This window comes from Ooceraea biroi, chromosome 14, assembly GCF_003672135.1.
Source record: "Ooceraea biroi isolate clonal line C1 chromosome 14, Obir_v5.4, whole genome shotgun sequence".
NCBI classification, from domain to species: Eukaryota; Metazoa; Arthropoda; class Insecta; order Hymenoptera; family Formicidae; genus Ooceraea; species Ooceraea biroi.
In genome coordinates, this window is record NC_039519.1 from 3,771,080 (window position 1) to 3,784,677 (window position 13,598).

The window sequence follows — 13,598 nt, forward strand, 5'->3', positions numbered from 1 at the left end:
TTCAAAACGAATCGGACTCTTGTTGCTTCTTCAACGGAATTGTGATAATTAAGATAATGTACATTTATTTATAGACATCAAGAAGATAGTTGTGCTACTTGCGCTTTAAGAATAATCCAAAAAGTGGTCAATCTTAAATTACCTTTTTATAAAAGATACATTTGTTACACTTGCATTTACATGTTATAATTTGTCTATAAATTATTCGCTAAAAATGCAGCTTATTGTAATCTTAGAGATATACACTTGCAGCACTGGACTAATAAGATATGTATAAATTGTAAGAATACATATTATCTTATACATTTTGTAACAAATGAAATTTTGTTTAATAAGTATTATATAATAAGATAGATATAAATAATTGCATTAAAATTGTGTTACTATGACACTTTATAAGGTTTGCCTTAAATAATACAATCGCACGTTTGATTATTTTTTTACAGATTTGATTATACTTAATCAATGAATTCTTATTTTTTATAAAACAAAGATTTAAATATCGATGACATCTGCATGATGACGTCCGATTCATCTCTCTTGATAAGTAAATCGTAAATAATGACGTTTATATTTTTATTAAAGCTGAATAAATAAATACTTCGCATTTTAATACTTACAAGCTGTATGTATTCCGCCTATGTCCTTTCCCTGATTTCAATATAAATTACTCGAACGCCAATTATAAAGACAATGATGATAATGTTAAGAATCCTTATGCGGTAATTGATGCTTATATTACCGCTAATAATAATGCAAACAATTATTTTTGCTTCCGCATAAAGATGTTAAGAATACAAAACTGAATTATAGTCTCTCTCATGTTTACTTAATAATACAGTTAGAAGTTGATAAGAATCGCAACCATTTAAACTTTAATACTTTAATACTTGTCTAATCATAATTAGCAATGTTAATTGGACGATGATGAATACATTCAGCATATATGTCTAATATTATTAATTCATAATTTCATCATAAGGTTTCCGCACGGTTAAGGTTTGAACACGTGATTTTAACGCGATGTAAGATCAAGATTTACAACGTTCGTATATGTACTTTAACATATATCAGTTTTTATTGTTAAAAGGAAACAGATTTATAAAAATATTTATATTACAATCAGATATTTTAAATTGAGTAAAGATTTAGTTTTATTAATTTTTTCTTCTAAATATATTATGTTAATATAATATATTCCAAAGAAATAATAGAAATACAAAAATCCTTAGTTGTGCGCATGGAAACCCTAGGATGAGTAAATACGCAAGCAGAATCAGATTTCCTACATATAAAAGTGAATGCAATACACAAATAATCGATATCACTTAGATTACGCGGATAAAGGAGTTCGTATTTACACGTGTCATTCAGCATTAACAACGATTCGGTAACAAGGAGTCGTCGTTAGATATCGGCTAGAATATTTAACTTTACGCTTATTCAGCCCGCGGCGGCAAGTACTCACGATCTGGTTTTGACGGGCCTTGCGATGGGAATGGTGAACCCGTGCCAGGTTTTCCTGGCGAAGGGAATGATGGGCCACTCGGTCTACCGCTAGGATATCCACCAGGTCCACTAGGAGCACCAGGTGTACCTGTACCCGGATAGCTTGGACCTTGCGGTCCAGTAGGTCCCTGAGGTCTGCCTGGATATCCTGGAGATGGTCCACTTGGTCCTGGATAACCACCGGGGCCACTAGGTCTTGTCGTTGGTCCAGTAGGGCCAGTAGGTCCTTGTGGTCCTGATGGACCTAAGTATCCGGGCCCTGGACGGCCAGATGGGCCTTGTGGTCCTGGACCAGGATATCCAGGTCCGGATGGAGCGCCTGGTCGTCCTGGAAAACCGCCTGGACCACTAGGGCCTGTTGGACCTTGAGGACCGCTTGGATAGCCGCCCGGTCCAGTTGGTCCCGATGGACCTGAGGGACCTCCTGGGTAGCCACCTGGGCCAGAAGGACCTGAAGGTCTGCCAGGATATCCACCTGGCCCTGATGGGCCTTGAGGTCCACCTGGATATCCACCTGGTCTCGATGGACCTTGAGGTCCTCCCGGATATCCGCCTGGCCCTGATGGGCCTTGAGGTCCACCTGGATATCCACCTGGTTTCGATGGACCTTGAGGTCCTCCCGGATATCCGCCTGGCCCTGATGGGCCTTGAGGTCCACCTGGATATCCACCTGGTTTCGATGGACCTTGAGGTCCTCCCGGATATCCGCCTGGCCCTGATGGGCCTTGAGGTCCACCTGGATATCCACCTGGTTTCGATGGACCTTGAGGTCCTCCCGGATATCCGCCTGGCCCTGATGGGCCTTGAGGTCCACCTGGATATCCACCTGGTCTCGATGGCCCTTGAGGTCCTCCTGGATATCCGCCTGGCCCTGATGGGCCTTGAAGTCCTCCTGAACCGCCTGGACCGCTTGGACCACTTGGACCACCTGGACCGCCTGGACCGCCTGGACCACTTGGATATGTACCCGGTCCAGAAGGTCTCGAAGGTCCTTCGGTGCCAGGGAATCCTTGACCTGGTGTTCCCATTATTGTGTAATCATAAAGATTTTCGTTCAAATAATACAAACTTGGCGCAGAATTACAGTCGAACTGATTCCACCATACGCAAACGAAAAATTGCTGATTGAAGATGGTTCCATTCGGACAAAGAAAATCATAAGTTTTGTTGTTGGCACATATGTGAAAAACTTGGCACTGGGCATCCACATCGGCATAGTAACCAGGGAATTGTTGAGCGTCGCAACGGAAACTAGTCTCTGGAACTTCGCTGTATATGGGATAGTCGCGACCGGGCTCGCCTGGTATAGCTGAGTAATCACCTTCGTCATAGGTTCCTTCCTCATCATGAGAATATTCTCCTCCTCCATGTCCTACTGCACCCGGTCCAGCTGGAAAACCTCCCGGCCCTTGTGGACCTGGTCCACCTGGTCCACCCGGGCCTTGCGTGCCTGGTCTACCTGGGAAACCTCCTGGTCCTTGTGGACCTGGTCCACCTGGATATCCACCCGGTCCTTGAGGACCTGGTCCACCTGGATATCCACCCGGTCCTTGAGGACCTGGTCCGCCTGGATATCCACCCGGTCTTTGAGTACCAGGTCTACCTGGAAACCCTCCTGGTCCTTGCGGACTTGGTCCGCCTGAAACTCCTCCTGGTCCTTGCGCTCCGGGACCGCTTGGATACCCACCCGGTCCTTGCGGGCCGGGACCACTCGGATAGCCGCCTGGTCTTTGTGTTCCTGGTCCACTTGGATATCCTCCTGGTCGAGTACTAGGATAGCCGCCGCCAGGTGTTCCACCTGGGCCTTGCTGACCTCCAGGACCTTGAGGTCCGCTTGGTCCTCCCGGTCCCGGATACCCGCTTGGTCCTCCTGGCCCAGGATACCCGCCTGGTCCTTGAGGACTTGGACCACCACCAGGTCTTTGAGCACCCCCTGGATATCCAGATCCTGGCCCTCCACTAGGATATCCACTTCCCGGGCCACCAGGCTTTTGTACTCCGCCGGGATGACCTCCAGGAACCTGTCCGCTGGGATATCCTCCACCCGGTCGTCCACTGGGATAGCCGGGCCCTTCTGGCTTTCCTGGGCCCCCGCTCGGATATCCGGAAGGTCCTTGCCCACCAGGTCGGCCACTAGGATATCCACCACCTGGTCCTGATGGAAACCCTCCGGGTGCACCTGGACCGCCGGATGGATAACCACCTGGGCCCGCTCCAGGCCTCCCTGTCGGTTCACCACTCGGAAAGGGAATTGAGGGACGTTCCCTGGGATATCCTTCGGAAGGACCTTGTCCTGATGGAAATCTCCCAGGTCCACTTGGTGCACCTGGTTGAGTACCGCCAGGACGTTCACCTGGATATCCTGGTGATGGATAACCACCACCAGGCTTTCCAGGTTGCCCGCCAGGTATACCTGGTCCTCCGGGACCAGGCGCCCCTGGGCCGCCGGATGGATATCCACCAGGAGTACCTGGAAATCCTCCTCCCGGTTTTCCGCTCGGACCTCCACTCGGACCACCTGGTTGGAGAGGTTGTGAAGGCCTAGGATAATTATATCCCTCGTCAGCCTGTAAGATAAAATTTAATTTATTAATTACGCGTAATTTCCAAAAAGAATATCTATAAATAAGTATTATTATCTCATTAAAAATATTAGTTGTAAAATGTATTAAACATAATATTTCGTTTTAATATAATATATGTATGTATTCTGTTAATCGTCTTGTTGTATTATACATACAACTATTACATTTGGTACGACATAACTCTCGTCAACCAGTGGGATCGCGATACCCTTGAACGATTAATTATATCAGATTTATGGATTCCGACATCGCTAGAATCGTGCTTGTGGAAAAGTCCGGAGGAGCGTCTTCGCCGAGACCCGATCGTTGTGATCGTTGTGAAGTTACGACAGTACATAGTCACGACCGATTAATATGAGAGTGCTTAAACTTGCGCAACCGAAAATGTTATTTCGCAAGATGGGAAAGAAGGAGCGAGATGTGTTGATCGCGAAAAATTGAAATGTCTGCATCGCGTTGCTTTGTATGGTCTTTAATGTGCCGCTTTCGCGATGAATGAAACGATAAGATTTATGTGGAATGTAAAAAGAGAGCTACTGGATTTGCAGATGAAATAAATTAATTGCAACGAAATCTCTATAAGCGATATAAGAAATATTTGTATCTTAAGTTATTTTTCTTAACAATAGATAGATTTATTAATCATTCTTTATTTTTAATTAAGAATTTATTAATATAATTTACTTACCGAAGCTACACGAGTAATGGCCAGCAACACTGAAACATATGCAAACAAGATAGTATTATTTTTGGGCACGTACCTTGACGAATTGCGTGCTCTTTATCTGACGCGATTGCTACCACAGCTCGTTACAGTTTCATCGCAAAAAGAATTTTGTTATTATGACATCAATTATCTCAGGTGCCAAAGGCTTTGTGCCGCCGACACCGAAGTAACCGCTGCAATTCGTCGCGATGGCAAGAGATTGCGTGCGAGTCTCACAGAGGAGAAATGTGTCTTGAAAAATCTCTGACATAACTTCCCGTCTAATTAATTAAGGAGCATTGTCGAGAGCGCTTCAAGCGTATGCGCGAAGGAGCTACGAGTTCTTCGCACGCTTGGCGGTTGTACGTAAATCGCATCAAAAAGCGTAAATGAAGAGGGACAAGCGTAGTGGAAGGATCATATGTGCAAGAAATAGAGAGAAAGAAGAAGAGAGAGAGTGAGAGAGAGGGAGAGAGAGGGAGAAAGAGGGAAAGAGGCAGGCAGCACGAATAGGCTGCAGGAGTGCGTGTAGTGTTACACGAGAATTGTAGAGACTGCCGTGCACGTTTTCGCAATGACACCGTCCGCGAATCACGCAAGCTACTTGTTAAGCAGATGCAGAAGTCTGGCTTCTGAATATGGGCGCAAGGAGATTCAGATTACCATCTCAAGTTTTATGAAAAAATTTGACGAATGATGATCTCGAATAAATAATATGTGCGCAAGGAGATTACCATCTCAGGTTTTATGAAACAATTTGATGAATGATCTCGAATAAAACACGATTAATTATATGGCTTGGATTGAAAATACAAAAAAATAAAAAAGTTATTTCTTTCTGTGCTTTCTGTTTTAGGACCCAAGTAAATAGTTTATGAATTATGAAATACAGTTTGTTAAAATATACATATCGTGCAATCTATCGCGATCTCAAGGATGTAACTGTTGAAAATAACTTCAGTGAATGATGCAACATGCAAGGAAGTAGCAGAATGAATTATGAAAATCTTGATTAGTTTTTCCTATTATCACGATGAATACCATTGATGATGAATAACTGTAATTATTAAAGATGCGAGCATCGATACCCTCAGGTCCAATTTGACATTGATAAATTAAGACTTAATAGTGACTTTGCTTCGACATAGACTAATGGGTGTCACCTGGCAAATACGTTTGACACGAGACCTTCGTGACTTAAATAATATCACAATGACAGGGGGATGTAGATAATCTAGATAAATATTTCGCGCTTAATATCTCTGTTTTCCCATTCGGTAATTTATCAGTTTGAAATGTACTGAGTAGTGAAACAGCTTTTTGTCTTAGATTTGATGATATTGTCTCCGATATTGACCTAATAAATTAACTTTGTACTGACAAAAAGAATTATCTTACAACTTAGAGGATATATTACATTAATATTTAAATCAATAGTTCACAAATTTCTTGTACACAATTATTTGTGTAGAAAAATATAAATCGTGAATTTTTTAATAATATTTTTTAATTTTCCTCTGTGAGGAATCACATAATTAAAACATTAAACAAGACCTAGAAGAAGAAAAAGAAGAAACTAAATGGTCTAATCGTCGTAAGCGTGAGAACTTTTTTTACACCTAGATACATCTCAAATAAGTCTACAGATATTTCTTCATCCTTTCAGAGATTATCCTTCATCTTCGTTCGTTACTAATTTCCATATCACGCATAATTTGACCAAAAGGCTATTTCAAGCAACAATATTGCTGTATCCGTACATCTTCCTGTTGCCGGTTGATAGCCCCGGTTTTGGTTACCTCGAAACAATAGGGCGGAGATCAAGATGCGGCTGAGCCTCGCGTGATCTACGAAGATAATCCGAGCACGGTACTCGATGCATCGTTTGAGAGGATCTTTGACCGTTACGTAGTTACACTAGCATTGCACGATCGCGTCAGAGTATTGACGTAACTTGCCCGAAGGGAAGCTGTGGCGGAAACGGCTTAACTCCTCTTTGACTGTTTCTCTGGATCATAAGTTTTTTTTATATGACATTTCCATCCGAAGGAATACTGCACTTATTTGGTGTTATTAGTTTTAATAATTAAAATTTTTATTTCTATTTATTATCTTCTTCCAAAATCATGTTAGTTTCTTAAATCGTTACAACTTGATTGCCGAGATTGCGATGAGAACTGAATTTCTGATAAGAAACTTTTTAATTATTTATAATCTGATTTGGTTTGTTTCTCTTTTATCTTTCCAAATTCTTGTCACTCGTATGTTTGCAAGTTTTAATAATGTTTATCTGTTTTTAAGATTTGTACGAAAAGCGGAGGCGATAGTTGCGCTAACACGGCACGCTGCATATACTTGACCTTTATTTTAAATGCGGATGATCGTAAGCGTAAAGGGTGACCCCATAATACGTAAAAGTGCGCTGGAACAATACCAGCCGGCAGTGTGCTGGCTTATCTGTAATTCGTTTTAATTAGAGGATGTTACGAAAAAATGTCGTAGACCTTGCGCGAAGGTTTCATTGAAATTTGAAACACGTCTGGGTCTGGGTAATCATCATGATTGAAACCAAGACGTTGAAAGTGTTACCTGAATTATGAGAGCAATTAATTCTGCTAAATCTTATATTTACATTGCAATAATTATTGCAAGAAATGAGATTTCCATGAAAAAAGTCGTGTTACAAAGTTGATGCAAATTCTCTTACGTGTTTTCGTTTAACGCAATGACGATTAAATTTGATTTATTTTTTCGTCTGTTTCTTCGAGTGATTTAATAAAAAAAGTATTATCTCTATAATTTGTGTATTGAGTTGTAACTTATATTCGTCCCGTTTGTTTAGTATTTTTAATATATATTGCAACTCAATACAATGTCGAAAATCCTATACAAGACAAAAGCTCCGTTCCATTTGTTATCCCAATATCTACGTAATTATAAAGTCACACTTATAAAAGATGTTTCATCAAAAATTGTCATATTATCATGCTCACGCGACTGCGATGACTTTATGCAATTCTTCCTTTACTTATATTTTTCTTTAATGATTTACGGTTGCCACGTGTGCAATATCCAAGTATTGTCCAAGAATGCCATATTGATTGCGTGGCATGTAATGGCGCGTACAAGAACTTATACGGCATGATAATTCGATGAACGGAAGGTAAAGTTAGGATTGCTTAACAATTGCTTGGAGACTTTTCATCTCTTTCGATCATCGAGACGAAGGTTATACTTGACGTTGGGACACGTCGCAAATTGCGAACTTTCTTTTCTCTATCCTCGACACTGCAATCTCTGCTAATCTTTCTGTTTTCTCCGCAGGAAAACCGGCGGATATTGCCGCGTGATTACTTGCGTCGGGTTTTTGTTAGCTCTTCCCATGCGCTTATTCGATTATGCGCTAACGTAACAACCCGATTACTACATTGAACGATTATATGAAATGAAGGCACGTGACAGAATGAATGCAGTATCTCAATTGATATCAGCTCTTACCGATCCAGAGCAAGCGTTGCCGCATATTTGCTGGCGCAAGCACCCTCAAGGAGTGGGCGAATCTGAAAAGATAATGCACTCATCGATTAATTTGTTTTACATGTAACTGGTATCTGGAGATGTTTAGGGACATGAACGTTGAATTATGTGTTGTATGCTAGAAATAAATTTTATCTGATTTTATTTGTGACGTTTTATTACTGTTATTTTCATAAAAAATGATTGTAATATTATAAAGAGCTTTTTTTATATGACATGATAATTATATAACATATTGTAGATAGTATTGTAGATATAAAAAACGTGATGAAAAGTAATAGTCTCAAAGATCGAGATTTAATTAAATTTACACAACTCATTATATTTGATAAACAATCAGATTAAAGAAGTTCAAAAGATAAAATAAGAGAACAATAAATAAATTAAATAAAACTACTTGCAAAATGAGATTAATAAATACTATTTTTATTTATTGTACAAATACTATTTTTTTATTTACTGTAGAAATACAAAACACAAAAATCTTGTATTAAACTTTTAACGTCGACATAAATGTTTAAACACTTCAAAATTGCGAAATTTAAATTTTGGTGTCTCGTCTTTTATAGGGGTATGATGATGGAAAGGGAATATTTTGATAAACTGTGTTCGTGTGCTACACGTTATGAGTTTACGCAATGTTCCGGATATCGGCTCTGCGGCCGTGCAACATGTGTTCTCCGCTGTAATTCATGTCGCTGGTTTGCGCGTACACGATCCTCAAGGATGATTGGTGTATTAAACATGTTAACAAGATGTACAGAGAATAGAACTTCGGGATACGCTCGAGTGGAAGTCACTGACCATGTTACTTTGACACACTGCGATCATTTGTTGCTCGACCCTCCCCCTCTTTCCCCAAACTATTGCGCACGGAGGTTCGAAACCTTCGTCGAGTCATTCGCGCGTGTTATTGATGTCACGTTGGGAACCGTAGAAGGCACAAAGGCACAAGAGAAGAAGAATACTATACCAAACTTCAGTTCTGGAGCCGAACACTGGTGGAATAAAAAAAGGACGTGGGACAGAACTTTCAAGAACTTTCAAGAATCCTGATCGAGCGAGCGAGAGCGCGATCGTGGTGTCTTAGAGGGATGAAGTGGTGTCGTGGACTCACCCAACCGATCCGTGCGTACAAAACACACCGTAGTGCTGAGGTAAGCCAAGACAGTGACTGATGGTGGAAGTAACTTCGTCGGCATATATATCCTTGGATAGCACCCCAAGTGTGCTGATACGCCCCCACCAGGGATGGCGCGACGCTCATCCTTCGACCTCCTCCGGATCGAGCCCCCTTTTTTCCTCAGTTCCTCGGGATACAAGGTGGGGAACCACGCGAAACCGCAGATAGCGATGGGCTTGATCCTTTCTCGCCCCGTACCTCTGGAAACCGTGGGAGAGACGAGGACATCCAGCCTCCGCATGGACCCTTTGTTCCATCGAATTTGCAGAAAAATGCGTGCAATTCACGTCATAATTGTCATCATTTAGTCGAGTATAATTTATGCGTTAATAACAGGTAGTTTGAGACAAAGGCAACATGTACAATATAATATATGATATGAAACTAATTAATATGAATAACGTGTTTCATGATTGTTTCAGAAATTACCGTTATCCACATACGTTATGTCAATAATTTCTATTATAATGATTAACGTGAATAATAGGGGGCGTAGTAATAGGGGACATTTATTGTACACTTAATCCGAATAAAATATATGTATGCTTTCTTTTTTTTTAGTAAGAGGTGCCCAAGATGACCTGGACCTTTCTGACCCTCTCTTTCAATGATTATCTAAAGTAAATATCGACAGGTTGATTCCGAAGTAGCTGTGGACGGATCTAGCGCGGGCCCATCACTATCCATAAGCGGCGCACCATCCGTGGAACGACCTCACGACGTAAGTGACCCGCTGCGGTGCCGAAGGGGGCCGCCTCCAGGGGGGTAGAGGGGGCACTAACGGAGGATCTCGCGGAGATGAGCAGCTTGTGGGAGGCCGGGGTTAGTGAAAGTGAAATACTGCAAGTAGAGTAACGTCTACCAGAGCGCCGTGTATTTCACGTTGCTCCAGCCGACGATGAGGATCGTCGCAGAGAAAGAAGAGCGAGGAAATCGTGAGGACGTCCCTGTCTGTATCTCGATCCACTTGTTCACAGATAAAAAAGATATGTGCTGTCGTTGCGGTTATCCTTTGCTTTTAATTAGTAGCTAGGCTTGGGAATTACAAGATTTTTCACATTATTTCACGCAGATAGATAAAACTCTCGCAAGAGATTTTTATTATTTTAGGCATGACCCAATAAAAATTTTTAGAATGAAAGGTTTTTGCAGATTTGCGTTTGATTGTCTTCACCAAATCAATATCGTTGCATACGTACATTTAAAGGTTCTACGAATGCATAAATATATTTATGGTTTCAATGTTATTCCAAAATGTCATTAAATGTGAATTTGATTAAATGGAGAATTTGGTGTTGTATCTCAAGAAGAATGATTGCACAATCCTACTTCTAAAACATAAGACTTGCTTCTATATCGGAACTTTAGGTTTGCAGCAAAGAGATGCGGTACTCAATGAATAATGTATGATACCAGAAAAGCTAGAAAATAATACCCTGCGGGACATGTAAGAGATCACGTTCTTGCAACGTAAAGTCTTTCGCTTTGTTTTCCATTCGAGATGTCGGAATAATCCGAAACTATTGGAAGGGTAGAATAGATTAGAGATCGTACTGATTTTGCCATGCTTTGATAGAGCAGGACGAGCCGAATTTAATGACAAGTGTAGAGCAGTGCTTTGTGCAAGGTATGCCAAGAACTTTAAAGATCACATGGGAAGGAAGCAAATGAAGAAATAAACCTATATGAAAATATTGCTCTTAATCAGATTATTATATAGTCATCAAAGATTTATAAATTCGAAATTACGTCTTAATATATATTTATATTACATATTATTAATAAAATATTATTAATCATGACTGATCAGATAATCATATCTGATATTTTTTTGCTAACAATCCTTTCGCACAAATAATCTTTTCTTGTCACCTTTCCTGTGATTAATTGCCCCATTTCACGCTTCCTTTACTTCATAGCTTTTCCAATCGAGGATCAAATCGATCAATTATCCTTGCAGTGGTTTCTCCATGACTTATTTACGATCAGTCAATTATCTTTCTTGTCCCGATGACACAGCGTTCGACCCCCGTGAAGAAACCAGCCCTTCTTTGGATTCGTAATCGGCCTGCGTCATCGCGTGATCATCATCGGCGATCGCGCGCAGTGACACGACGTGTCTTCGCACGTCCTCCTCTTCGGGAGCTTTCACCGCGAAGTGCGAGTTATTACATCGCGTGGGCGACATAGAGGCAGACCGACGCGTAACTCAAGCCGGTGAAACAAAAGCGTCACGTATCGACAGCACTTCGCGTGCCCATCGCAATCCTACGTAATCCTACAGTTCGATCTCTTCTAATCCCCCTCGTATGCCGTTCGCATTCGCACTCGTACGCGGAGCTCGCGGCACCGATCATGGCGAGTCCTGCGGCAAGGATGAGCCCACGATACGGCTGTTTGCTAACCCGCCTCACAGACGGCCGAGAGATTTCAGTTTACAAAACCGCGAGGGTCGTAGATGTGCAGAGATCCGTTTCTTCTTCCTCTCGAGATCTTGCTTATGCATGGAAACCAGTTTAACTGCATTCAGCATCATCTCTTTAACGAGTGCTCGTACTCCAGAGTGCTGTAACTCCAGAGGCTTTTTATATCTTCAGGAGAAAGGTTTTTTCTTATGAATTGTTTTATATCTATAACTATCTGCTTAACGATCATCCTGTTTCCTATTATTAGATTTCAGGCGAGAGGCTGGTGAGCAAAAGTTTAGCATTATGCTTCGAAAATATAGAAAATCTGACGGCAACTGTTACGTATTGGATTGTTAAATTTTAATTGAAAATATTATTTTTGTCTAGGATGAAGTCGATGAAAAGCATACTATATTCATCAATGATTCCAACATTGTCTAGTGTGGAAAGATTCCGACTGTAATCATATTAACGGTTCTTTTCTGTGAGATCCAATAGCGGTTTAATACGTTTGCCATAATCATTCGCGCATTGCAAAATCATCCGCTCCTCTAGAACTAATCGTTAATGAAGTGCGGCGACGCGCATATTGAAGCTCATCTGTTTTATGAATATTTTAAGACTTCTTTAAAGCCCGTAATAATCATAATAAATAGTTCTAACGTTAGACAAAACATTGATAACGTTTACAATAATGGCAGCAGTGTCCAATGCATTCGTCACTCGCAACTATGACTAATAAGTTTCCTCGTATTGTGACGAATGTGTAAATGTGCATGAATAAGTTATAATAATTTTTTTCTTTATAACACTTCTTTATTAGTTAACTAATCTACTTTGATGATATGTGACGAGAAATACGGAAAAAATCTATAAATATAGTTAGCACGTAATCTCTGCGCTCTTCTAAGCGTCCCGGCACGAAGCATCTACGTGATAATTACATCAAATTTGTTCTCACGAGCGCGAGACTTCAATCGCGCGCGCTTTCCGCTTGGTTCCCTCGCAAACCATGCGCGGAATGTACTTATTGTATTATGTATAACATTAACTATCTCACGATCCGCTCTCAAGTGAGAAGAAAACGGTTAGGCCATTTCGAGCAATCAATAAATAATTTCCATTAATAAAAAAAAGTAATGATCCCTAGCAGATCTTACGAAATCTCGAAATAATTTACTGCAACAAATCAATCACATTAGTCCAAGGAAGAATTACAATCACGACATAATCGTGAGAAAATGCCGCGACGAGTAAGCGTGTTCGAATGTCAGTTCTTCTACCATTAAACGTCGTCAAAATCAGGGCGAATAAAACGGAAAGGTCTGAATTCAATCAGCGATCGCCTGTTTCTCTGAACAATTGTGTTACATCAGTGATGGATTGTTCGGATAGAAAAACAAGTCGTCCTTGTCATCCTCGTGCACTCGATTCTTCATAATTCCTTTTATGTTGCACCGATCATCGCGAAAATATTTGCCGGATTATTATTTGAAGTAATTAGCTGCTGATGTGGAATTTTATAATAACCAAGGAAATTATTGATAAGTGAAGTGTGATAATTGGTGAACCAATATCCATGGAAATTATTTTTATCTTTAGAAAAGAAAATCATAAAAAAATTTCAGAAATTTGTGAGAAATGTAGAAAATAGAGGAAGTTTATTTTCA

At 40.8% G+C, this 13,598-nt stretch overlaps 1 protein-coding gene across 1 annotated transcript; it reads right to left on the reverse strand.

Annotated features, from left to right (window-relative positions):
* Positions 1 to 1,203: 1,203 nt before the first annotated feature.
* Positions 1,204 to 9,761, reverse strand: LOC113563337 (collagen alpha-1(I) chain-like). Its single transcript, XM_026974804.1, is given in 7 exon segments — positions 1,204 to 3,268; positions 3,308 to 4,076; positions 8,036 to 8,161; positions 8,163 to 8,187; positions 8,942 to 8,953; positions 9,455 to 9,599; positions 9,719 to 9,761. Coding segments are annotated over 7 exon segments (2,949 nt in total). The 3' UTR covers positions 1,204 to 1,439.
* Between the last annotated feature and the right edge of the window lie 3,837 nt (positions 9,762 to 13,598).